This window comes from Rutidosis leptorrhynchoides, chromosome 2 (genome assembly GCF_046630445.1).
Source record: "Rutidosis leptorrhynchoides isolate AG116_Rl617_1_P2 chromosome 2, CSIRO_AGI_Rlap_v1, whole genome shotgun sequence".
In the NCBI taxonomy this organism is placed as follows: domain Eukaryota; kingdom Viridiplantae; phylum Streptophyta; class Magnoliopsida; order Asterales; family Asteraceae; genus Rutidosis; species Rutidosis leptorrhynchoides.
Genome location: NC_092334.1, coordinates 444,433,168 through 444,459,550, shown reverse-complemented (window position 1 = coordinate 444,459,550; position 26,383 = coordinate 444,433,168). Strand labels below are relative to the sequence as shown.

The 26,383-nt window shown below is 34.7% G+C and overlaps 3 protein-coding genes across 4 annotated transcripts in view; 1 reads left to right on the top strand and 2 right to left on the bottom strand.

Moving 5' to 3' along the window:
• Nucleotides 1-9,445, bottom strand: part of LOC139892446 (serine/threonine-protein kinase AtPK1/AtPK6-like) — an 87,377-nt gene extending 77,932 nt beyond the window's left edge. Inside the window, exons 1-6 of one of the 2 annotated variants that reach the window (XR_011774070.1) lie at nucleotides 8,557-9,445; nucleotides 7,629-7,711; nucleotides 7,417-7,537; nucleotides 7,152-7,325; nucleotides 6,697-6,804; nucleotides 6,194-6,615 (exon numbers count right to left, since the gene is read on the bottom strand). Coding sequence is in view for 1 of the 2 variants with exons in the window: in XM_071875538.1 (XP_071731639.1) it covers nucleotides 6,328-6,615; nucleotides 6,697-6,804; nucleotides 7,152-7,325; nucleotides 7,417-7,537; nucleotides 7,629-7,711; nucleotides 8,557-9,198 (1,416 nt within the window). In the remaining variant the exon portion in view is untranslated. Of the gene's footprint in view, nucleotides 1-5,985; nucleotides 6,616-6,696; nucleotides 6,805-7,151; nucleotides 7,326-7,416; nucleotides 7,538-7,628; nucleotides 7,712-8,556 lie in introns of those variants that run through there. The other variant, XM_071875538.1, reaches the window with a different exon arrangement.
• Nucleotides 9,396-13,798, top strand: LOC139889250 (uncharacterized). Its single transcript, XM_071872213.1, has 4 exons — nucleotides 9,396-9,401; nucleotides 10,320-11,503; nucleotides 11,828-11,944; nucleotides 13,795-13,798. Exons 1-4 carry the CDS (start codon nucleotides 9,396-9,398, stop codon nucleotides 13,796-13,798), a joined length of 1,311 nt encoding a protein of 436 aa, XP_071728314.1.
• A 2,149-nt stretch (nucleotides 13,799-15,947) lies between these two features.
• Nucleotides 15,948-25,043, bottom strand: LOC139892445 (transportin MOS14-like). The gene is made up of 27 exons (XM_071875537.1): nucleotides 24,815-25,043; nucleotides 23,508-23,585; nucleotides 23,263-23,325; nucleotides 23,148-23,195; nucleotides 22,901-23,047; nucleotides 22,491-22,622; nucleotides 22,110-22,150; nucleotides 21,924-22,015; nucleotides 21,636-21,763; nucleotides 21,484-21,559; nucleotides 21,269-21,389; nucleotides 21,094-21,193; nucleotides 20,838-20,919; nucleotides 20,585-20,667; nucleotides 20,234-20,353; nucleotides 20,093-20,144; nucleotides 19,409-19,564; nucleotides 19,159-19,282; nucleotides 18,648-18,729; nucleotides 18,461-18,549; nucleotides 18,303-18,377; nucleotides 17,829-17,883; nucleotides 17,630-17,749; nucleotides 17,202-17,294; nucleotides 16,973-17,118; nucleotides 16,603-16,780; nucleotides 15,948-16,534 (listed from the first exon to the last, which is right to left on the bottom strand). Exons 1-27 carry the CDS (start codon nucleotides 24,938-24,940, stop codon nucleotides 16,256-16,258), a joined length of 2,886 nt encoding a protein of 961 aa, XP_071731638.1. The 5' UTR covers nucleotides 24,941-25,043; the 3' UTR covers nucleotides 15,948-16,255.
• Between the last annotated feature and the right edge of the window lie 1,340 nt (nucleotides 25,044-26,383).

Here is a 26,383-nt window from a genome sequence, read left to right as displayed (position 1 = left end):
TAATATATATAAACATGGAAAAGTTCGGGTCACTACAATATGCATCAAGGATGAGAACCATGATAAGCATCGAGCACCAAGAACCACCGGAACCTACTGACCCTACTCTTTTACTGTTTCTGTGTCTGACCCGTAGGACCTGGGCTACTGTAATTATGATTTTCAGATAGCTCTGTTCGAGTAGATAACTTTTCATATAGGACTCGTCTTAATCCGAGTTACGGTTTAGGATTTATGGCCCTCCGATCGTCACTATGTCCATTTAACGTTGTGCTGAAAATTCTGACCTACTCGCACTTAGACCGTCGCCACGGTCAAACGAATACGAGTTTGCTTCTGTAATTTTTACCACAACTAAAGGACTCATATACGGAGCCATGGCCACTGGTCTCACCTTATTTCAGTAGGTATTGAGGCCGTGGTGACTGACCGAACTCAGCCTTTGTTTTAAACTACTTTCATGAACGAAACTTACTTTACACCTTTTGTTTGATGATGAATGATGATGACCCTTAAGACCTTATTTACATACTTTTAAACCTATTCGGACGATTTACTGACTTAGTACTATTTGACTTAGGTTGAGGACCCGTTTGGACAACCTTCATTACTTGCTTACTTTCCGAGTCATACTTTACCGCTACTTTATCATTGTGAGTTATAGCATTCCCTTTTTTACTTTAACTTATTTTGGGAACTGAGAATACATGCGGATTTTATGTTTTACATACTAGGCACGAGTACTTAAACTTATATATGTGTGGGTTATACAACGGCATAAACATTCCCTTTAGCTCGGTAACGTTTAATCATTGGTTTTTGAACCGTGAACGCGAATCTTAGATATGGATCCATAGGGTTTGACATCCCCACTCGGGCTAGTCGCGCTAGCATTTAACGAGTGTTTAATACTTCGTAAACATACGCACTTGCCAAGTGTACATTCAGGGGGTATAAACGTTAAGTTAGTTACCAAGTGCCCACGGTTAACATATACTTTATCATACTGTTTTGAAGCGCTCTTTGTAGCACTGAAATTTCGTGGCCTACCTTACATTACTGTTATACTTAAACTATAGCTCACCAACCATTGTGTTGACGTTTTTAAGCATGTTTTTCTCAGGTGCTTAAGGTTATTTGCTTCCGCTGTCGTGCTAGTCTTGCCGTAGACACCCGCTGCTCTAGTGTTATCACCGCATGAACTGTTTATCTTGCATTCAAACTTTATTTCATTTGAAACTATGTTTTGTAACGACCTAAGGGTCACATACATTTATTCATGCTTGCTATTCGTAGAAGCATACTGTGGGTGTAAAACATTTGATGTCGATTATGACGTCATCTTTCTATCGTGAATGCAACTTCTTTTATTACAGCATATAGTACTTAACCTTATAATGATCCTGTTGTTGATGATTCGTACACGATGGTTTTGTACGGGGCATCACACTGTAATGTTGAGTAACAAAGATTGTAAACTATATTCATAATATCATTTGACCTTTAACTATTCCCGACGATTCACGAACAATTGTGTGCAAATAAAAATGTATATATATGAAATTCGATAAGTATATAGTTGTTATAAGATTATTACTTTTATGGTTATTATTAAAATAAATATCAATATAAATAATATTATGATATAAATATAAAAATTGATATGTACAAATTGTTATAGTATTATAATTATTGATAATAAGATTATCATTAATAATAGTGATATTATAATAATTAATATTATTATTATTATGAATAATATTGTTATTACCATTTTTATAATTAATATTATTATTATTATTATGGCTTATTATTATTATTATTATTATTATTATTATTATTATTATTATTATTATTATTATTAATCACAATATTATTTGTATTTAGATTATTATTAAAATAATTATAATTATTAATTATTTAATAACTATATAAATCATATGAACCAATTACGAATCTAAATCTATTGTGTGTAACTATCGAGCTGTAGATGATTTTTGTTGCTGTCTCTAAGTTGTTACAAGTCAAGCTCAGATCACAATACCAACAAAAGAGTCGATTAACATCAATTTCATCTTTTATTTTTTTATTCAATTATGTATCAGATTTCAAAACAATACAAAATCCAGTACAAATCAATATCGTCCTTTATTTTTTTTTTATACGATCGATTCCTTCTGTCGATGAATCTTGCTATAAGACAAGGAGTTACACTGATATATTACTTCATTCAATTAACATTACATCCGGAATGAAATTAGAAAATCAAACGGAAATATTAAGATACATATATATAGGCTTATATTACTTACACAAATATGAAAGCTCGTATCACCTCACCACTTTCTTCATTTGATCACCTTCAATTGATCACTATAACTAATATCACCCTCTTTGATTGAACACCACCACAACCTTCGAACCTCACAAAACTAATCACCATGGTTACTACACACGTTCAAACTAATCTAAACCAAACCAAACACTTTTAAATACTTCTGCTACCATCGTGACTCTATCACCTGTTTTACAGATCAACCATCACCTTTCTTTCTCCATTACTTTCTCTTGTTTCTCCTACCTTAAACCATCGACAACAAACTGCTGCACCTGCTGCTCGGTTGAAGATATTAACAGCTGCAATTTCTTTTTGCTTTCTGTTATTAAACCATCGAACAAAACCACAAATATCCATCCTTGCTACTGCAATATTCTTTCTGTTTTTCTGCTCCTGATCCAGCCACCACCATTTGCAAAACATCATCGTAAATGGCTGTGCAGGTATCTCAATTCTTTTTCTATGTCAAATACCAACCCAACAACAAGAAAAATTGATAGGTATTGACGATAAAAAAAAAAAAATAGGAAGACATGTGCAAATCAAGTGAGTGGAAATTATAAAGAGTGATGTTAGGGACAAAAGAACCATACCAAAACCTTTATTATTCTCGTGGCTGCTTTATTACTGGGACCAGATGATATCATCACTAGTTCAATGATTAAACAAAGCACTTCTATTCGATTTTTTTTATTTTTGGATGCAAGTTGGGCGGCCTTTTTCCTGATGGGAAGAAATATACATGGCCCATGACATTCTTTTTACTCATTAATCTTCTGCTTTCTTGTTGACAACAAAACAAAAACACTCACAGTAATTAAGCGACGATGATGATTAGGATCATGATAGATGATTACGATAACGATGTATGATGATGATGGATAAAGGGTGATGGGATTATAAAAATGATAGTGGATGATGTTGGTGATGATGATTAAATATTAGGTGATACATGCGTTTTTCTTTATATGTATTTATGTTCTGCCACTTGCAATTCGCGTACCAGGTCAAACAGCAAAGCCACGAAAATTCTGATGGGCCACAGGATACTAGTTGTTTAGTGGGCCGAATAATCTATGGTGTTGTTGGACTAGTAGGATTTAAGTCTAGTCTTGTTCAATTCTAGTGGATATTGGGCTGTTATTATTAGACTAAGCCCAATAGACCTATGGGCCGACTATTCTATTGCTATTGATCGCGAACTGGTACGGCAACTATTCTGTTTCTTTGGACAAACAAATATAAAAATGGTGAGGGTGTATTAATACCATGAAACATGATGAAAGACTTTTAGATGATGATAGTATTATGATAGAGATGGAGTGATAATCATATTAATGAAAGAATTAGACTTGTGGTTTTTGATGATGATATAGATGATGATAAGAGAACGATGATGATTATGATTATGATTAAGTTTGAATGATGATATGCGTATGTTATAGTTCGGATGATGATGAGTAAAGAAGACAAGGATGATGAAGAGATTAAATGAGTTTTGTTTTGAAGAAGAAGAAGAAAACAAGAAAAACGGGTTAGATAAATTTAGGATATAGAATATAATAGAAAAACAAGGATAGTTGAATGGTTAGAGGCGTTATCGGGTTAGCGGGACGTCACGGGTTCGGGCATGGGCATTATTTTTTTAAAGGCTTATTTTATGAGGTAGCCATCCTTATTATACTTATTATTATTATTACTATCATAGGTATTAATATTATTATTAGTAGTATTATTAATATTATTATTAGTAGTATCATAAAAATTATCATTTTTCAAATTATTACTATTAACAAAAGTATTTTTATTAAAATTATCATTTTTACTAAAACTATATTTTTATTAAAAAAAATAATAATAATAATAAATAACATTATTAATAAAATTAATATTCTTATTATTATTTTGAATTAATATTATTGATATCATTATTATTTATTAACATTATAAAGAGAGTACAACTTTTTAATTACTAAGTATTAGTATTATTTTACCAATTAACAAATAATACATAACACTAAATTTAAAACATATAACATATAAATTATTAAAATAACTAGTATAGCACTAATAATATAAATTCGTTCGATTACAATCAAATGTGTTAATATATATATAAATGATATAGGTTCGTGAATCCGAGGCCAAACCCTATAATTGTTCAATGTCGTCATATGTATTTTTACTACAAAATACATTAGGTGAGTTCATTTGATTCCCTTCTACTCTTTACATTTTTGGGACTGAGAATACATGCGCTACTTTTACAACTGCTTTATTAAATGCTTTTGAAATACATTTAGAACTGCGAATACATGAAATGCTTTTATAAATGTTTGACGAGATAGACACAAGCAAAACATTCCTCGAATGAATTAGGTGGACGTGATAATTGCCACCATTGAATTATGTGGACGTGATAATTGCCACAATTGATATGAATATTTTCCCCCTGATTATTATTGCTTGGTAACCTAAGAATTAGGGAACATCACTAATTTTGAGAATTAGTGCACGCCTAATTGACGCGAATCCTAAAGGTAGCTACCGGGTTTAACACCCTCACCCAGAATGTTCACTAGACGGAAGGGCTAGTGGGCGTGGTGTTTAGTACTTCGAAGTTTATATGATTATTATACAGACGAGATGTTCTGTTTTGGGGATATTATTATGCGCATTATATGTTAAGGTCGGTTACCAAGCCAAGCTAGAAAAGCAATGAAAAGTGAATGTTATGTATCGAGAGAATGATTTTATACACAGGTTATGTGTATGTTATTTTTGTGCACGAGATATGTGTACGGTTACTAAGATTTATGAAAGATGATTTCGTACACGAGAAAGGTGTACTGTATTTAAAAGATATCGCATGTACATTACAGGTGGGTATAGGATTCGGGCCCATTTGTACCATGCAGGATTTAAATCTTGTGGTCTATCAAAATGATGAATTTTATTGTTTTATGATAAACCTATGCACTCACCAACCTTTTGGTTGACACTTGAAAGCATGTTTATTCTCAGGTATGAAAGAAATCTTCCGCTGTGCATTTGCTCATTTTAGAGATATTACTTGGAGTCATTCATGACATATTTCAAAAGACGTTGTATTCGAGTCGTTGAGTTCATCAAGATTATTATTAAGTCAATTATAGTTGGATATATTATGAAATGGTATGCATGCCGTCAACTTTCGATGTAAATGAAAGTTTGTCTTTTCAAAACGAATGCAATGTTTGTAAAATGTATCATATAGAGGTCAAGTACCTCGCGATGTAACCAAATGTAATGTATTCGTCCAGATGGATTAGGACGGGTCGTTAGAGGATGTATATTTTACGGTAAAATCGGGCGCCGAAACCGTGCGTCGAAAACGGGGGCCGAAAACCGGGGGCCGAAAACGCGCGCCGAAAACGGGCGCCGAGGCCGGGCGTCGAAAAAGCGGGTCTAAAAAGCGGGTCAAAAACGGGCGTCGAAAACACGCATCGAATAACGCGCGTCGTATGATGCGCCTCGAAATCGCAACTCTGAAATCGAATCTTTTGAAGTAAACCCATTTGGACCCATTTAGACCTATTTGGTTCCTCAGGTAATTTTCTATTATGTGATTGGACCCATTTGGGCCTTGGAGTAATTTTTGATATTATGGGCTTAGACCCATTTGGGTCTTCAAGTAAACCCAATGGAGCCATTTTTTAAGCCTTGGGTCTTATTTGCCAGGTCTAATCTTACCTAACTGTAAAGTAATAAAATTAAAATGATACATGGATAGTTTAAAAAGCTGGTATTCGGAATTGGGTTCCCTCCAAAAAAAAAATATATATGAACAAACAGTGGGAAAAAAAAGATCTATACCGAGAAAGATGACGCCCAATTTGCATCCACATATAAGTACAGATCACACTTTTCGAAGAGATAAGTAGAGTGTAGAATCCAGATCACGAGCAGATAAGTCGACAAATATAAAGCAGATTCATATGTTCACGGCTTTATTCAGGAGACGAAAGCCAAGGGTTAGGTGCCACGTAAGTGTAACCATGAAAATGCTCACCGCCAGTTGGCGTAGGCGCTGGTGAATCATCTAAAGGCATTGCAGTCCAACACTTGTCGAAATTTTCAGTGCAGTCTTCACCGCTTACATCTGGTTTGAACTTCGGTTGCAACTCTCTAGATTCCAATTTCCTCCAGTTGATTGTTCGAAACCATTTATGACCTTTTATATCATCACTACCGCGGGGCCCACTACCTAACCTTGTTGACGGGTCCTTCGTTAACAACTTCAAGAAAATATAAACTTAAATTAGCTCAACTGAATAAAGTGCATGAACGAAATGTGTATAACTAACGGATGAACTTACTCCTTTGAGTAAAGAATGAGCTTCACCGCTCAATCGTGGTAGCAGCTTTATTTTCTCATTAATGATCTTTTCTTGAAGTTTCTTTCTGTTGGAATGAATGTATGGTGGCTGAAGAGAATATGATGAACGTACGATCAATTAGAACCACAAATAGATGATACAGTCATGCAGCTAGAGAGCTAAAATGGGTGTCAAAATGGCCATTATTTGGTGCTGGGACTGTTGGGGTTAAGCATTTATAGTATTCATTCATGTATGCAGCTATAAATAAAAATTTGGGGTACATTTGACTCTTGTGGTCATGTGATCTGTTCATCTTTCAAGAATTCGATTTTACCAATTTCGAAGGTTCGTTGTTATAAACAAAGAATAACCCAAATCATCCCATTCATAAGTAATCAAATCGTATCCCAAATATATTTTCATGATTCCAGATTATACAGGTACAAAGATACCTTCCCAGTTAGCATTTCATACAAGAGTATCCCAACACTCCACCAATCTGCACTTTTATTGTGTCCTTTAGCAAGCAATATTTCGGGAGCCATGTATTCAGTGGTCCCACACATTGAATTTGATCTGCTTGATTCGTCAATTTCCTTTGCCAGACCAAAATCGGTTAGCATAACCTGTGACACAAGTACAGAATTTATTGAACATACAAAGATACAATTGTTGTTTTAGAACAATTGAATGTGTGTTTCTCGTCATGCAACTTACATGCCCATCAGCATCCATAAGTATGTTTTCTGGTTTAAGATCTCGATGCACAATCCCGCTTTGATGAAGATGTGAAACCGCGGATACTATCTCAGCGGTATAAACTCTTGCTTGATCCTCACTGTACAAAAAATACCCGAAAACAATAATTTAAAACACACATGAATTGTAATCATAAATCATAAACCAACTACAATCTAACAAAAATGTACCTGAAGATCCCTTGACGATATAGATGAAAGAAAAGATGGCCTCCATTGATAAAATCCAGAATCAAATACAGCTTTGTTTTTGTCTGTAAATTGCACACACCATAAAGAACAGCAGACGGAACAAAAGGTTATATTTTGTAAGAGTAAATGGCATTAAAAGGTACCCAAATGCACCAAATTTCTCATTTTGGAATTCGACTTGTTTTGATCATTTTTTACCACCAAAAGGGATTCTTTAATTGTTTGAAGAATCACGACATATACTTCTATTTTTTTTAGAACCAGAAAGGGACATTATACCTTTTTAAGCACCAAAGCACAACAAAAAAAAAAAAAAAACAAAAAAAACAAAAAAATCCCGTTTTGGTGGTGAACAAAAACTTAAATGCCTTAAGTTGACCAAAAAAATCATGTACCCGAAATGAGAAATTTGATATAGTTGGGGCAAGGTTGCGAAAATCGCTACTCGGGGAGGGAGTAATTTCCGAGTAATCCCGAGTAAAAGTCGAATTGGACGATAGGTTGAGTTGAGTAATCGTCGAGTGATGAACGAGTAATCCATAATTCTGCATCACCGAGTTTGGGTACCATTTTGTGCCATTTACCCTTATGTAACTAAGCAATTAACTAATTTCTTCAACTACTTATCATCTGTTTAAGAATAATATTAGGGTCAAATAATTTCTACATAACCTACAAATGAAGTCAGCTCAATTCATGTTAATATTAGCCCTACAAGCCAGTACTATCACTTTCCAAAAGCGCCAATGAATGCATACATCAGTAGTTCATAACAAATACGAGTATCAATAACCAATATATACTCAATTGAAGTTCTAGCTAAATTTCCAACCAATCTATAATCACAAAGATTTTATAACCCTACATAACAATTAACAAGAACAATAATTCAAATTAAAACAAGCACCTGAAAAGAATAACGAAGCTGCACAACGAAAGGATGAATAACTTTAGTAAGTATATCCCTTTCAGCTTTCATATAATCCACATGATTATTTTTAATAATTGTATCCTTCCTCATCACTTTCATTGCATAAATCCCATCCCCAATTACACCCTCACCATCACCATTAATTACATTTCTACCCTTCCTTCTGACCTGAAACACCTTCCCAAATGACCCTTTCCCAATAACTCTCATTATCTCAAAATCCCCAGGCCCAATTTTACAAAAATCCAATTTCCCCTTCTTTTCAATTTCAACTTCCACAACCTTTTCGACTTCGACTAAATCGTCTTCTTCACCGGAGCTTTCGGGATCGAATTCGTGCTGAAATGGTAAAGATTTTGAACAAGTGTAACGAGGTGAAGGGCCAATGAATGAGTGTGACCTATTGTGTATTATTTGAGGATCACCAATGAATAAATTAGGGTTAGGGTTAGGGTTTGTGGATGATGATGATGAATTAGGGCCAAATACATCGGCAAAATCAAATTCATTATCAGTTGATGATGATTGGGGAATTGTGAGGTTATGAAGCTTACTTGCTAACATGGATTGTAGTGTTTTCTTTTGTTGAGCTGCTGCTGCTACTGGTGCTGACGTCATGCTTACAGTTGTAATGATTGTGTGTATAACTGTGAGTGTTTGTTGATTTCTGCCGAGAAATTACTTCAGGGCGGGGTGGAACACTTAGGGTTACATTTTTCTAAAAAAGGAAGAAATTATATTTATAGATATACAGATTTTGAAAAAGATGATGAACTTGCAAATATAACAGTAGAAAAGTGGTTCACTCAGGGGAGATGGAAGTGAGTCAAGTAACGATGAGATTCGAAGTATATATTCGAGTAATATGAATACGAGAGTATTACATTTCATTAAAAAAAAAAAAAAAAAAATAATAAAATTTCAGAGACAGTCAAAGTTTATTGTTTCATATTTATAGACATTCATATTTAAAAATAATTTTATAAGTTACTCAAGTTTATCATTTCATGTTGGTAGGTCACAATATTTAAAAATGGTTTTGTAGCTCATCTAAGTTCGTATGTTGTTACATAATACATATATACCAAATCAGACTAAAAACTCTTTGAAAAAACTATAAAAAGCTCAAATACTCGTTTACTTGGTAACAACTAATCGTTATACAAATAATGTTAATTAAGAAAAGCATTGTTATTTGTGTTATTCATTTATCATAACGTCTGATCTACGCACCCACAATTTCACCACTTATCAATTTGGATCCGATCAATTACTTGTCAATACCTTTTCAATTAGGGCACAAAATTCTCAGATCTGAAGGTAACATAACGGATCTACTAGCGAGAGTTTGTAGTAAACGAGAAACCTCACCTCGCCATTTTCGCCGTCTGCTGCCTTGGAGCTGCCGGAAATCACTGCTGCCGGAAATCTCTCCTGCCGGAAACTCCTTGTCTTTACAAGGCTGTGTTTGGCTCTCTGATCCCTTTTCCTTAAGTCCATACTCTGTGATATTTCTGCTTTACTTTTTCGCTGTATTTGCGTATTCATATCCTTGAGGTTTTCAAAGTTGTGTTTATTAATTATATCCTTGACTATTATTATTATACTATTATATTAGTGATTATTATTATTATTATTATTATTATTATTATTATTATTATTATTGTTATTATTATATTATATTTTTATTTTTATATTATATTGCCACTTCTGCCTTTTCCCTTTTATTTATTATATAGGGTAAGATAGACTCTAGTCGTAGTGATGGTCACGTGAGGTCATGTCCTTCGAGCTTAGGGGCGGCTAGGTCTAGAAGGGGTAGAGATTTTCGTGTTAGGATTAGAGTAGGTAGTTGGAATGTAGGAAGTTTGACGAGCAAATCCCGTGAACTTGTAGAGACGTTACTTAAGAGTAAAGTGGACATATTGTGTGTTCAAGAGACCAGATGGAAGGGTGAAGAGGCGGTTGACATTGGTGACTACAAGTTGTGGTTTTCGGGTTCCAGAGTAGCTAGAAACGGGGTAGGGATCTTTATAGGGCCCCGTCATAAGGATAATATTGTGGGTGTGGGTAGGTGTAGCGATAGGATTATGTCGGTTAGGTTAGTTATCCAGGAGGAGTCTTACATGGTTATTTGCGCTTACGCACCTCATGCTGGTTTAGGCGAAGAAGAAAAAAGTCGCTTTTGGGAATCGTTAGATGAAGTTGTGAGGAGTTGCCCCGCTGATCATCGATTACTTATTGGGGGAGACCTTAATGGACATATAGGAACGATTTCAGACGGATATGCGGGTGTCCATGGGGGCTTTGGGTACGGAGTTCGAAATGAAGAAGGACGCTCCATTCTCGAATTCGCTGTTGCCCACGATTTGGTTGTTGCAAACTCTTTCTTTAGGAAGACGGAAGCTCAGCTAGCAACCTTCCACAGTGGAGGTCATAGTACTCAGATTGATTATTTGCTGCTTCGCAAAGGGGACCTTAGGACCTGCAGAGACTGTAAAGCCCTGACTACCTGGACCTGTTCCACTCAACACAGACTTTTGATCATGGACTTGGTTCCGCAGAGACGGGTTACTAGGAGATGGAGACCCACCCAACCTAGGATCCTTTGGAAGAATCTGAATGAAGAGAAAGCCGAAACTTTCAAAGCATCTGTTTTGGAAAGAGTAGAGGCAGTAATGGATACTGTTACTCATGGGGATGCAGATCAGATGTGGAATAGTTTCGCATCAACTATTAGAGATGTCGCCAAGGAAACCTTAGGTGTGGCAGTAGGGACATCGAGAGGACACAAGTCTTGTAGAGAATCATGGTGGATTAGTGATGAGGTTCAAACCAAAGTCGCACTTAAGCAACTGAGGTTTAGGGAGCTCGTTACATGTCGGGACGGGACACGTGATGACAGAACTAGGGCAGAAGAAAGGTATAAAGAAGCTAAAAGAGAAGCTAAGAAGGCCGTTGCCCGTGCAAAAGATAAAGCGTATGAAGTTTTGTATAGGAAACTAGACTCCAAAGAAGGAGCAAATGATATTTACAGGATTGCTAAAGCTAGGGAGCGTAGGAGGAGGGATATAGATAACATCAAGTTCATCAAGGATGAAGCCGGTCAAACCATAGTAAAGGAAGACGAAATTAGGAAAAGATGGGAAGGGTATTTCCAATCTCTTTTCGTGGGTGAAGGACCCGGGCGCCAAGAGGACCCGCAGGACTTGGGAATAGGACATTTCCAGAACAACAATTTCTGTAGGAGAATCAGTCAGGAAGAAGTAAGATCGGCACTACGAAAGATGGGTAGAAACAAAGCTGTTGGACCAGACCAGATCCCAATAGAGGCGTGGCGGTGCCTAGGCGAGCATGGTGTCAGGTGGTTGACGTGTCTTTACAATAAGACGCTTAGAAGTTATAAAATGCCTACGGAATGGAGACTCAGCGAGATTATCCCCATTTACAAAAATAAAGGGGATGCCCAAATCTGTGGTAATTATAGAGGCATAAAATTACTTAGTCATACTATGAAGCTTTGGGAGAGAGTGATTGAGACTAGACTCCGACGCGAAACTACGGTTTCCGAAAACCAATTTGGTTTCATGCCAGGGCGCTCTTCGATGGAGGCAATTCATATTTTAAGAAGCGTTATGGAGAAGTATAGGGAGAAACAAAAGGGTCTAGAGATGGTCTTCTTAGACTTGGAAAAGGCCTATGATTGCGTACCGCGAAAGTTGATTTGGAAGACCCTTAACGTTAGGGGTATCCCAAGTAGATATATTAGAGCTATTATGGATATGTACGATGGGGCGAAGGCCTGCGTTCGGACGCCTGTGGGAAACACAGAGTATTTCCCGATAGAAGTAGGGTTGCACCAGGGATCGGCCCTTAGTCCTTTCCTTTTTGCTTTGATCCTCGACGAGCTGTATCGAGGAATACAAGAGAACATCCCTTGGTGTCTGATTTTTGCCGATGATATCGTGCTTGTATCGGAAACAAAGGATGAGCTTAATAGAAGGCTGGAACAATGGAGGGAAGCCTTAGAACAAAATGGGCTACGGATCAGTAGACAAAAGACGGAATATCTTAGTTGCGAATTCGGTAGGACTGATGATGAACTTAATGTTGGAGGGAACATCAGCATTGGGGACCAGATCTTGCACCCACAAGAGTCGTTTAGATATCTAGGCTCGGTCCTCCACAAATCAGGGAGGATAGATGAGGACGTGACTCATCGTATTAAGGTAGGTTGGTTGAAGTGGAGAGCAGCGAAAGGGGTCTTGTGCGACAAGAAGATACCACTCAAATTGAAAGGAAAATTCCTCAAGGTGGCAATCAGACCTGCCATGTTGTACGGATCAGAATGTTGGCCAATGACGAAGGCCCAAGAGAGAAGGATGGAGGTGGCAGAAATGAGGATGCTTAGGTGGACGTGTGGTAAAACCATGCTAGATATGATCCCAAATGGTGTGTTTAGGGAAAAACTTGGAGTCAGTAGCATCATCGACAAGCTAAGAGAAGAACGACTTCGTTGGTTTGGGCATGTGATGAGACGACCACGTATTGCCCCGGTTAGGAGAGTTGAGGCACTCACGGTAGATGGTGTAAGGAGAAGGGGTAGACCTACTCGTAGGTGGATGGATAGACTAAGACTCGACATGAGGGAGCTTTCGTTGACCGAGGACATGACTTCTGATAGGGATGCGTGGAGGGCTAGAATAAGAATAGTTGAGTAGGGCTACTTTTATTTTTATTATTATTATTGTTATTGTTATTGTTATTGTTATTGTTATTACTGTTATTACTGTTATTACTGCTATTACTGCTATTACTGTTATTATTCTTACTATTACAATTATTAGTATTGTTATTGTTATTATTATTATTTTTTGTATCACTATTATTAATTATTAGTGTATTAGTATTTGTATTACAAATATTTATTACTATTAATATTTATATGAACTATTATTATTACTATTATTTGTATTACTATTACTATCGTTTTTATTAGTTTTATGTACTGTTACTAATATTATTAAATGAGTATGTTTTTGGTATCTTTGGTTTTGGATGTATGCATGCTTGCTTGGTTGTTTGTACGTATGCACGTAGGTTCTTGTATGTTTGTATGTATGTATGCATGCATGTAGGTTTTGTAATGAAGGTGTGATGCAGTTACACACGTTTTTGTATGTGAGTTTGTTTTTTATGTATGTATATTTGTAGGTAGGTATGTATGTATGCTTGTTTTTTACTTGTCTGCAGTTGTGGTATATTCACTCATGTATGTATGTTTTGCTAATAGGTTTATGTAGGACTGGGTGTTTATGCTATGTATGTATGGTTGTATGTGTGGCTTTATGCATGTATGTATGTACGTAGGTATGTTTCATACTTGTACGTAGGTATGTCTCATGTATATACGTAGGTATGTCTGGTGTGTATGTAGGTTTAGGTATGTGTGTATGTATGTACGTATGTATGCATGTGTGTATGATCAAGTGATTCGCATCGCTCGGTGCATCTTGGGACCATTATGGCCGAGGACGACTTCCCTTGCTCTAGAGCTTGGTTGGTTCCTTTTAGTTGGGTGGTTTCGGGGGTGTCTACCGTAAAGGTGCATGAGTGGTTTTTGGTTTGCTAAGGGTGGTTGGCTCTTTGCTTGCGCAACAACTTCCACCCGGCATGCCCTCGAGTTGCTGTCCACAAGGTCTTTTGGCTCTATTTATTGAGGCAACGACAAGCGTCGTTTTAGTGGCGTCTTGACTGCCGCTCAGAGCCTAAATTGATTCTTAGGCATGCTTTAAACCCCATGAAAATCTGATTCTACCATTTTCATGGCGTCCCCCCTATATTTTATTATTATTATTATTATTATTATTATTATTATTATTATTATTATTATTATTATTATTATTATTATTATTATTATTATTTTTATTATTATTTTTTATTTATCTTTGTATGTTTTAATTTATTTTTTAATTTCTATTTTCTAGTTTGATATAAAAAAAAAAAAAAAAAAGAGTCTTTTTTTAGCCGGAGGTCCTCACGGAAGCAATCTCTCTACCCTGGAGTAGAGAGGGGGATGAATTTCCTTTACCGTGGGTGGAGAATTCTCTCGACTCGTGGTAACAGAAACGACTTCTCTTCTAGTTTAGGGTAGAGGAAGGACTGTCTACACCTTACCTCCCCCATACCTCGCAGGCGCGGGATTGAGTATTGTTGTTGTTGTTGTTGTTGTTGTCTAATGAGAGTTAGATTTTGATACGTATGAAACAACACATGAACTTGTATGATCTAGAAAATTATTTTTAAATATGGGTGACTTATAAATACGAAAAGATAAATTTGGGTGACTTACAAATCGTTTTCAAATGTATGTGGCTTAAAAACATAAAACGGTAAATTTGAGCGGTCTCATGATATATAATCCAAAAAAAAAAAGTTATTCCACTTTATTTATGGCGAAAAAACGAAAATTTAAAACAAGCTTTTTTCACGAATTGGAATAAGAGAAATAAGATAGAAGAAACAAACGTGGACAGTGCTCGAAAGCAGTTTTTAATACTTTTCCCCGGCAAAAATAACAAAAACTAATTAGTCGGTTTGTATTTCTTACCAACTTTTTCCTTTTAAACCGAACACATGTATCATGAATGTGAAAGTATTTTCATCATTTTTCTTATCTTCATTCTTATCAAAATTTACATACCTCAATTTTTTCACCTTCAAACTCATCAACTTTCAATCAAAACATATATACATATTTGACTGAATCAAAGACGTACTGTATTTGATTTTTGGTTTTAGGCATTTAGTTTTGGCGAGTTTAGTTATCATTTAGACGGTTTCAGGTCATTGTTGGTCATTTCAAGTTCAGCTCGTGGTGGTACATGCTACAACCATGGATTTCTCATTCAATTTGTTTGTATGGCCGTATTTATTTGGCATGACGTTCCAGTTGGATTTTGTCTCACGTGTTAAGATCATGCTCAGTGTTTATCCGCTTCCATGTGTCAACTGATATCAATTATTGACTTTTAGTTTACATGAAGATTTGTTCTAATGTTGACAGTGTACTTCATAACGAAACCAAATTACAATATGTATCTTCATCATATTAGTGATTAGTGATTTGTTTTTCGAAAAGCAAATTTCATTAGTGATTGTAAAACGTATGTCATCAGTGGGGATTGTACAAAGTGTGTATACAAATTTGTTATCTCCAATTCTGAAAGGTTTGTTATGAGCAAAGAACTTCACGAAGACGATTGATACAACTTAACCTTTTACAGAACATAAAAGTGTGCATATTAGCAATATGTAAACAGATTTGTTTCGAATATTCCAAGTATAATCTTAATAGCTACCAACATAAACTAAACCAAAATGTCCATTAATCACCAAACCAAAATTATACCAAATTTTCAGAACACTCTCAACAGATATACGTGTTCGTTTTCATAGTATATAAGAGGGGTGGAATACATATGAAAAACTCAAATTTGATAAACCCCGACCAAAATTTCAAGGAATATCTTAATCTCAGATTACAACAATTGTACACCACATCACCCACCCCCACCCTACTATAATCCCTTTTAAATTGAGTAATCAAAAAAGATTAGGCATAAAAAATGACCTTTTTTCCCCCATCATATTATATGATATGATATATGATATACTATGATACATAGCCCATATTCAACTCAAGTGGCCTCAAAGCTTCTTGAACGATTTCTTGGACTCTGCGATTGCGTCTGCAAACCTCTGAAAGCTCTTCAATTGGAATTGTCAACCCTTTAATATCTACACCTGAAGCTGCATCAGATAACGCTTGTAAAAATCTTGATTTTTCCATGTCTGTAGCAGCAGATACTGGTATCAAAGACACACTATCCTTAGCCCATTCAAGAGCTTTCGCCCCATATGCTCGAGATAGCGCCAGCAGGGCATATGCCACCTGTCACAATCACACCAAATAATTAGAGAAAAATTTATTCGAACGCAGTTTTGTAAAAGAAGTCTTACCGTTTCTAATCGTGAACTTGGGAGAGCCCCAGTTGAAGCAGCAACCAAGATTCTAGTAATGCTGGCACCTCGAGGTACAATAACGCTGTCCCTTAATGAAATAAGTTGTTGTCCCGGACTAGATTTTCCCAAATCAAATATGTCTGACAAAAAACTTAGTATTGAATTTGATGCCTCCCTGCGCATGCAATATAATTATAATGTTTAAAACATGTCTGTATTAAAATTTAAAGAGCCAAAACATCATATATATATATATATATATATATATATATATATATATATATATATATATATATATATATATATATATATATATATATATATATATATATATATACAAACGTAACAACAATGGGAGAGGGATAACCTGTGCTGAACTGTAATTCCGATCATGGAGCATTCCACCAGCGACGGGAATACGGGAGACGGGAAAAGTAAATGCGGGCAATATCGAATGCATCTAGATGCCAGCAGGAAACAATCGTCTGCTATATCTGGCCTCGAAGTGAAGTCCTAAAAATCCGAAACATCAGATTAAACTAATGTCAAAGCAATCAATGTGAGAGATTGAACTATTATAAGTGATGAAAACATACCTGAAGTTTTGTAAGCAAACATGCTGTATTGCTAAACAGAGATTCGATTAATACTTTTAAGTAATCCGCACAAGAAGGATCAGACCCAAATATCTGCAGCAGAATCTCCAATGATCACTATTTAATCGATAGTGTAACGCTAAAACTAAAAGTGGCATTTTTGTGGGGGTTGAATAAGCAGTAAGCTGGATACATGCGTACATGTGACTGGAAACATACTTGTCAAAAAATAACATCACATATACAATAATCTAAATCTCCTGATGAAAATAACTTTGGACGTTTTCTGCTCAAAGATACATTTTCAGGAACTTCTGATCTATGTAACCAGTTGACTAGTTAGAGATTAAAAATACCCAAATCGACCTGTTAAGTTAAAGCAACAAAATTGCCACCTATAGTTGAAACTTTTGATAGTGAAAGTATACCTTTATAACTTCACTAGAGAGATATAAGAAACATGGTTGATGGTGTTGCTTATATAACCCTTGTATCTCCTCAAGCATTGCTCCAATTGTAACTCCCATAAACCTTTTAGACGTTCTCACCTTCACAACAATTAATTGAACAAATCATTAGCTAAACAAAATGTATATAATTTAATAAAGCATATAGACTTGAACTCACGGCATGTTTACAGGCCCGGCAGAGTGATTCCATTGTCCGCATATCCCAGGCGCGACTACGATGTCAGCATTCATAAGTTTATATTTGGACAAACATGTGCCAGTCAGAAAAAATGAAAAATGTAAGCCATATATAAGAAATTTAGAAGTGATATGGGTGGAATTTTGACCCATTTGTTTCAAAAATGGGTTAATATGGGTAGTGTTCATCCCACACGGGTCAATAAAAATATTACAGGTTGTAAGTCACATGAAGACTACTTCGATAATCATCACTATTGTAATACTATTGCTTTTGTGATCATTATTAACATACAGTATTTATTACTCTTACTTGTAAAAAACTATAGACCGGCCAAAAAGTGTTGGGGAGTTGGTTCAGCCTGCTCATTTAACCCCTAAATAAAAAATGAACCAATTCTACTCAACCCATTTTGACCCGTACCCCATCTTACCACCTTTTATTAAAACTTACATATCAAAGATGGCCTTAAAAATTGGCCAAAGTCTTTGAATTGCATCAGCTACAGCTTCTGGATTATTTACATATCTGCATATAATTCAATATTATGAATTATTAGCACTCTAGGGAAAACATAAATCAGCAACCAGAGCGAAGAATTGTTTTAAAACCTAAAAATATTTGCTAGCCGATCGATATGAACAGTGATATCACGTGCAGGCTTTTGACCCAATACCAGAGGGCCCTGATTAATCACTTCCTGCTCATAGACATGCAAGTCAATAAGAAAAAACACAAAAGTAAATTTACTTTATATCATTCTTTTAATGTTAAAAAACATTCCTAGAATAGTCAAACCTGTAGAGGTGCAACAGCAGGAATGCAAAGTGCCTCAAGGGCTGGTTTAGCCTGGTCTGCAGGAAGCTCTGTGATAACTATACTGCAACAAAAAATTTATGAGAAATTGTTCAAGTTAATTGGGTAAATCAAGGCTAATTTAAATGGGTCGTTTCCGGTATGAGTTAAAATGTACAGGGTCAGATGGAACACTTTGTTCTCCAAAAATCTAAAAGAAAAGATGTCCAATTAGTGTGCCAGATATGATTACAAAATTATATTACATACGTATTACTATATTATATTAATAATAATATTGTGAGTTACGTAGGAGGTTTAATGCATTATTATTACACCGTCGGTGACGTTTGACCCGTTCGAGCCATTATTTCCCTTTAGCTACTTTTTTTTACCTGTATCCATTAGGGGAAATCATTACATGAAGTAAACCATTCACAAGTGAAAGCCCTTTAAGTGCAACCTTCAACTCATGTGACGATAAGATTTAGCTTTTACAAGATTGTTATAGTACCTTAAGGCTTCAACTAGATGCAAAGAATCTTGAGCTGAAACTTTGAAAGAACTTTCTCCGGTCATTGCCTTTTGGTATATTTGGAAAAGACCGTCTAAAGATCCACGCAGCTTTTTCCCACAGTCTATAATCATAATCATAAAATTAATTTTTATTATCACCAAATAGGAGAGAATCGGGATATAATATTACAAGCCTTCAAAAAAAAGGATATAATATTACAATGGATGAACTGAATGGAATACATTACCATCACATATATGTCTGAAAGCCAATGCAGCAGCTGCAGCAGAATCTTCAGACATACTCATGCCACTTACAAGTATATCAATGACCGGAGGCAAAAAAGAAAGTCCATTTGGTGCAGCATCAAGCCATTTAGAATAGGCACCAACAGTCAAGCATACTGGAAATCCGATATATAAAAGCATCGAGTCCAAGTCAAAACATTTTTTTTAAACATCCAAGTCAAAACATTAATTGGACATATTTAACATATCAACTAATGATATGATTACAGGAGGAACGGGTGGTTGGGTAACAAGTCAAAACGGCTAACTATTTGGTCCAAGTCAAAACACGATGGACTGGGTACTAGACACTTTTTGTCTAAGGTCTGCACAAGAGAAATGATAAGCCAGTAGATATGTTAAATATGATTACGCAATCATATAATTACAACGATATTTTAATTTTTTAGATATAGTTTATGAGTTTTTATAGAAAAATATATGCTAGGTGAGTTTCGACCCATTTGACCCATTAGCTTTTAAACTATATTTATTAGTTTACCCGACTGACCCATTAGATAAAAACCATAACCCCAAATCAGCCCATTCGTAGGTACAGGGGATCCGCCTATACTTATGAGGTCCAGACTAAGGGTTATAAACAAATATGGTTTTCTGTAATCAGATAAATAAAGTGGAATAACCTGTCTGAAGTAGAAGCGAATGGTGAGGAAGTTTTGGAAGCACCGACATAATCTGTCCAATAAGTAAAATCAGATAATCAATCAAGACTAGTATAAACAAGGTTTAATCAAATAAGGAATGCTTGTAGGTCAAATATATACCTGGGGCATAACATCTGCTTCAGTAAGGGAAACAAGATCAGATATGGCCCTGATGCAATACAGTTGAGCCTCTGACGGCCGCCAATCCATCAGATCACCATTTTGGTGGCTGCTTAGAGCCTGGAAATCATTAATCATACAGTAAGAACTGAATATAACTCAATTTAAGAGTATAAAAGATCACTGGCGAACAATTTATAAGTAAATTATAAGTACTTCGATATAAATGAATAATGCTGGATATGATATATTTCAGTTTAGTTGATGAACAACGAGCATATTAAAAAGCAAGAATAATGTAACATAAACTAGCATGTGTCTCTAACTTTATGACATAAGGTAAAGTTGTACCTCAACAAGCTTCATGTATAGGATCTTGAGTGTGATATCACCTCCTAACACTAATGCTGCATCAATTAAGACATCCGCAACAGCTACAGATAGAATGGTATATCAGTAGGTTACAATAAGATATGAAATTGATCAGAAACTAGGAGCACGTGCACAACATATTAAAAGGTAAGAGAAATTTGTAGAGCTGCAAATACACAACAATATTAAAGATTTTCAGCAAGAACAATGTTAAATTATGTAAATCAAATACCATATCTTGTCTGTTTAAAATCCTTCTGGTCCTCTTTTGATAGTTCTGAATAATCCTGAGGATACTGAACTCTGCAACTAACCTGTAAGCAATATTTGTTGCAAAGAGAAGACAATTCCTAAATTAAGAATAAAGTAGTACAAATATTCCATTTTATTGGTTGTATATATTTAAGTTGGAACTTGTTTGGAATATATATATGTCGTAACCTAGTAACATCAACAAATAAGAGTACAAGACTACTAAAGTTACTCACCAGGGATACAAGTAATTCGTACGATGAACGAAAAACCTGCACCCTTCTATTTCTCTCCGCTTCAATTAAAGTTTCATTACCAAGTGATAGATATGAATCTCTGCAAAATAAATATAATTATACCAAAGATTTGGTAATATAAAAATAATAAAATGAAAAATTGAAAAGGACTCGCATCTCTATCAAACAAATCTGAAGATTGTGCCAGAAGTTAAATGTCATGGAAGCAATATCATATTCTGGATGGGCAGCAACTTCCAATAACGCGTGAACAATCAACATTGATTCATCTGAGCCTGTTAACATGATATTCATGTCAACTAAAAAGTTAAATCAAAATGATCAAAGGAGTTTCGATATATTACACAATAACTGGACAAGTAATAATACCAGTTGCAATTAATTCAACATAGGAATCACCCATATCAGCAAATAATCGAGCAATGGCCTTAACGTCTTCTTCATCCTAAACCGAATAACAAATAAAACCCTTCTTCAAGATATATCCCATCAAAGTTAGGCAAAAATGTCCTCTCAAATACCTTCGATAAATCTCTAAGTTGTGGCTTCAAATTCATAACTTGTGGCACAATAACTTGAATTAAAGGCATATGAACAGAAAAATCATCCATGTTTCTTGCAGAAGTGTAATGTATCAATTCAGAAATGACTGCAAATAGGCAAAATTTAACAATACTACATAAGAAACAAGAACACAATAATCAACCTTACAACATTATGTTAGAAACAAGTAAAGTATATATACACAGAGGCACACACATTAAAAATGCCAATTCCAATGAAACATATATAATTTTCTTTTATATTACCATTCACAGCTGCCTCTGAGAGCACATCAGAAGTTAAGCTAGAGAGAGCTGTTAGCACCAATGGGTGACTAGCAAGAGCGGATGCAGGGATCCTGTTATCAACAAATATTAAGGAAATTATCTAGTTAAAGCAGGATGAACGTTATCATCCCGTTAATTTACGGCCAAAAAAGAATGAGAATGAACCTATGTCGTAGGCGAAGCCAAGATGCAAAAGCCTCCAAAGCCTGAATGTTAATTTGTGTCAAAAAAGGAACAAATTTAGTGAAAACAAAAGGATGATATGTATAATTACATTGAATGGAAATAGATAGAAAGATAACAAAAGAAATTGGAAAGTCTGATTACAAAAGGCACAGGTCAAATGAGTATTAGAGCATTCAATCCACAATATGGAAGCAGAAATTAATGACGTTAGTATCTGTATACAATGATAGTTAAATCAATATATGCTTGATACAGCGTACATCTAATATGGAAAATAATGAAGTATTTATGAATATTGACACTTAATTTACTTTCTACATCAGAAAATAAATACGTCAAGTCGTTATTCTTAAATAGCACCTGTTCTTTTAGCTCTTGAATATTTAAACATGCAGCTAAAATGCCAAGAGCAACATCCATTGTAGAGGCAAGTTCATCTTCAAATTTCCTGCGTCTATCTGGACGAGCAGCTATCTTGTAATTAAAGAGTTCCTGATGTAAAACAAACAATATATACACGTTAACAGCTCCATAACCAACTTGGTAACAGCATTTATAACATCGACCCAAATCTATATTTACATTCCTATCAGCTTTACCTTATACTCCCAGGCACATAAAACAAAGGGTAAGGTGTTCAGGGTAAACCCAACCAGTTTCAACACGTATAACATTGTTGAGACCCGTTACCCATCCTGCCCATTTTCACACCTCTGCTTCTATAATTACAGTATTATATATTGTGAGTAAGTATAGATTCTAGCATGCACCTCTGGTAAGACTCTGAGTAGCTCCAGGAAACTTGGAACAATATCAGGATGTGCGTTCATCTCATCTCGAAGCCATTTCATTATGCCACCATCTCCCCAATCTTCTGCAGGGACTTGAACAGCCAATGCTGCTACAGCAAGACTAATCTGAACAAACACGAAGTGTATTGATAAGAATCTTAAAAGATAAAGGCTTGCGAGTAGCCAACAATATGTGGGTGTTTATATAAGACTCTGTAGTCAGTACCTGAGTTCTAACTTTAGGTGGGCCCTTGTGAAATGTTTTCAATAAGTTCTGCAGTTGAAATTCCAGCTGTTAAACCTCATGTTCAATTTAAGTAACGATAGAACTATTTACTCACATTTAATGAATCACGTAGGGAACGAAATGCTTCAGAGGGTAATTCTTCAAAATCTCGCTGCACCTATTAAAATAAAAAGGAAGCACGTAATAATTTGTATATGAAAGGTGACCAAACAAATTTGAAGCCGATAAGAACACTGAACACTTAACATTATAAAGCATAAAAAATGCATATTAAATTAATAGATAGAAAGGAATTATACCTTCTTTGATTACGATGTAAGCAAGGATATATGAAATTACCTTACTTCTGAGAGTTTGTGAGCAAAATATTTGGGTCTCTACGTTGCTACTAGCATCATGAAGCAAATTATCAGCTACCTACAAGAAATTAAACAAATGGCAACTTATTAATAATAACTTTAATAAAGACATTGGGGTCAAATACGACCAACTTCTGACAACAAGCTTATCATTATACACACAGCAAGAAATATAGAACTTTGTCTAATGTATAATTTAATTTAACGATTACGCATGGCACCCGCCACAAATCAAAATTTACTAACATGCAAGCCAACAAAGAAAACCGTCCGACATAAGGCATATTCCACAAAGTAGTTTCATTAGACATCCTAGATTTTGATTTTTGATAAAACATAATATCAGAAACGGATCTTCAAAAAATATAAAATAATAATAATAATATCGGATACAGACTCCACACAAGTATCGTTGAACCCAAAACTGCAATATAACTTACATGATTAAAGAGTTCTGTTATATATCTAATGTCTTTTTGTTATAATACCAAATTTCACATGCTTAAAACAGATATAAACTCGTCAAACCCCTAATAGATGAGCCCACGTACTACATCTGAAACCAATAGATTCCATATAATAACTTTACTAATTAAAACATCCACAAAACTTATTTTCCTCTGTTTTATCATTTTGATGACAGGATTTTATTTTTAGATAGCACAATAATAACAAAACCATACAAATTCACGTCCTACAGAACAAGCTTTCTTTCATTAGTTTGGCACCATTAACACCCTATGTAGGTTACAGCACCAAGATTCATATGTGAGCATCTAACGAAATCGAAATTGAACGCTCAGTTGTAATCCCCCTACGCGAAAGATTTTACAAGCACCTCCACTGAACCAAACTAAATAATATAAGGATGAGAAACCTCAATTACGTAAAGCGGCTGATATAACTAAAAGGATATTCATCTGCATCATACCTCATTATTCGACCCAGTCGTATTTCAAAATAAATATTTCAACCTAGGTTCCTAGTGTACACTTTTCCCCCATTTCTAATACCTATATTTACGATAACCTAAATTCCACAACCACAATTCCCTAGGGCACTACAAACCTAACTTAAAACCATTATAGCAACTTTAAATCTAACAACAACATAAACGTAGCTAATTAATCACAGTTCAAACTCTCAATTAATAACCAAAACCTAATTTAATAATTCAACTAAATTCACTACCAATTGTACTCTAGTAACATCAAATTACTACACATATGTAAGTGTCAAACAATAAATTGTTGAATTCAACCGATCAGTAGCTAAAAATACACACACCTGCCAAGCATCGAGTGTTCGTTGAAACTTTTGAAGCCATTGATCGGCTTGAGTACGAACGGCGTCGTCTGGATGATGATATAGTGCATTCAATGCTTCTTTCACTATATCCTCGAGCGAAGCCATCAATCGGTAAATCGAGGAGAATCTAATTCAAATCGTTTATAATTATATAGGGTTTTGATTTGATTTGTGTGTAGGAGTATAGATGAATTGGTACTCCGTAATAATTAGGAGATACGTGTATATGTGATATAATTATAATAATAATAATAATAATAATAATAATAATAATAATAATTATAATTATATTTATTTATTTATTTAAGTTTAAATTTATATAAATAAAAATAATTATAAACTAATTACTCCGTATAAAATAATACTCCGTAGTGTAAATGTATATGTTTGTATAATTTTGTTATGATGAATTTGGCGCCCGTGTGGTGCAAAGAGTGGTTTTTAAGGGTTGATGGTGTTTGGAACTTTGTGACGTGTTATGCTTTGTTTGTTTCGTTGACTATTGGTCAAAATTGTTAATTTCATTTTTCCTTACGGGTCGGGTGTTTCTTGCTATTTTAATTCGACAAGGCAGAAACATTTGTGTGTAAAAAAAAAAAAAAAAACTTAAATATAATATAAATATAAATATAAATCCATATCTATATGCTGGTGTCATTTCTGTTAGACCGTAACATGTCACTTTAACAATTTTCGTCAATTCTTTATATTTTAAAAGGAGTTTTCTATTTTCTATGTGCAAAGGCTATTTTTAAGGATTTGTTTTATCAAGATTTAGTGGTATATTGGAGAAGTTATTTGCAGGAGGTGAGTAGTTATTTTGAAGGTATAAACACTACATACATGTCTAAGTTTATTAAGGATAGCGCTAAGGATTATATTTAGATTTTTACTTTTTAAAATAACTAGTCCTATATTTTCTCTTTTTAAGTTGCAGTCTATATGTAGTTTATATTAAAATTCTATAATGATAATGTCATTATTAGGCTAATTTCTTTGTTAAAAAATTAAAAAGAAAAAGAAATAAATCTAAGTCCTTAAGCTGATGTCATTAATCTAATTAATTACTAATTAAATTAAATCTACGTATTTATTTATTTCATATTTTTCGGGGAAAAAATTCACTCTCCTCAATTATTAATTATTACGAGTAATTGTTCACACGTGCATTTAGCTAAATGAAAATATAGATCAATAATTAGAAATTTATTGGATTAAGGTGTGTGTATGAGCTAAATTAGTATTTTAATCTGATGATTAAATGTATACCCGACGATATTGTGTGTAAATTTTTATACATTGAGGATTGGGGATGGGGATTATTGATTTGTTGACTTGTGAAGTTGACCCACCTCAATGATCATATGTATAATATTTGAAGTCTTATGTACAACCATATAATAAAACACTCACATGATCATATATACAAACTTTAAAACAAATTGTACAATCTTTTACAAAACACTCCATTAACACATTTACAAACTTTAAAGCATATTGTACAACCTTCATATAATAATTGTATTTTATTTTTTGATAAAATTTCAA

Bases quoted from the DNA above. Each gene is read 5' to 3' on its own strand.
- LOC139889250 (XM_071872213.1), top strand. The intron at 11,504-11,827 runs GTATAAAGAAGC...CAATTTCTGTAG, and splicing joins AGAACTAGGGCAGAAGAAAG to GAGAATCAGTCAGGAAGAAG.
- LOC139892445 (XM_071875537.1), bottom strand. From the start codon at position 24,940: ATGGCTTCGCTCGAGGATATAGTGAAAGAAGCATTGAATGCACTATAT. The intron at 23,048-23,147 runs GTACTGACTACA...GTGTTTGTTCAG, and splicing joins CACCTAAAGTTAGAACTCAG to ATTAGTCTTGCTGTAGCAGC. The intron at 17,884-18,302 runs GTAAGTTTTAAT...CTGACATCGTAG, and splicing joins TTTAAGGCCATCTTTGATAT to TCGCGCCTGGGATATGCGGA.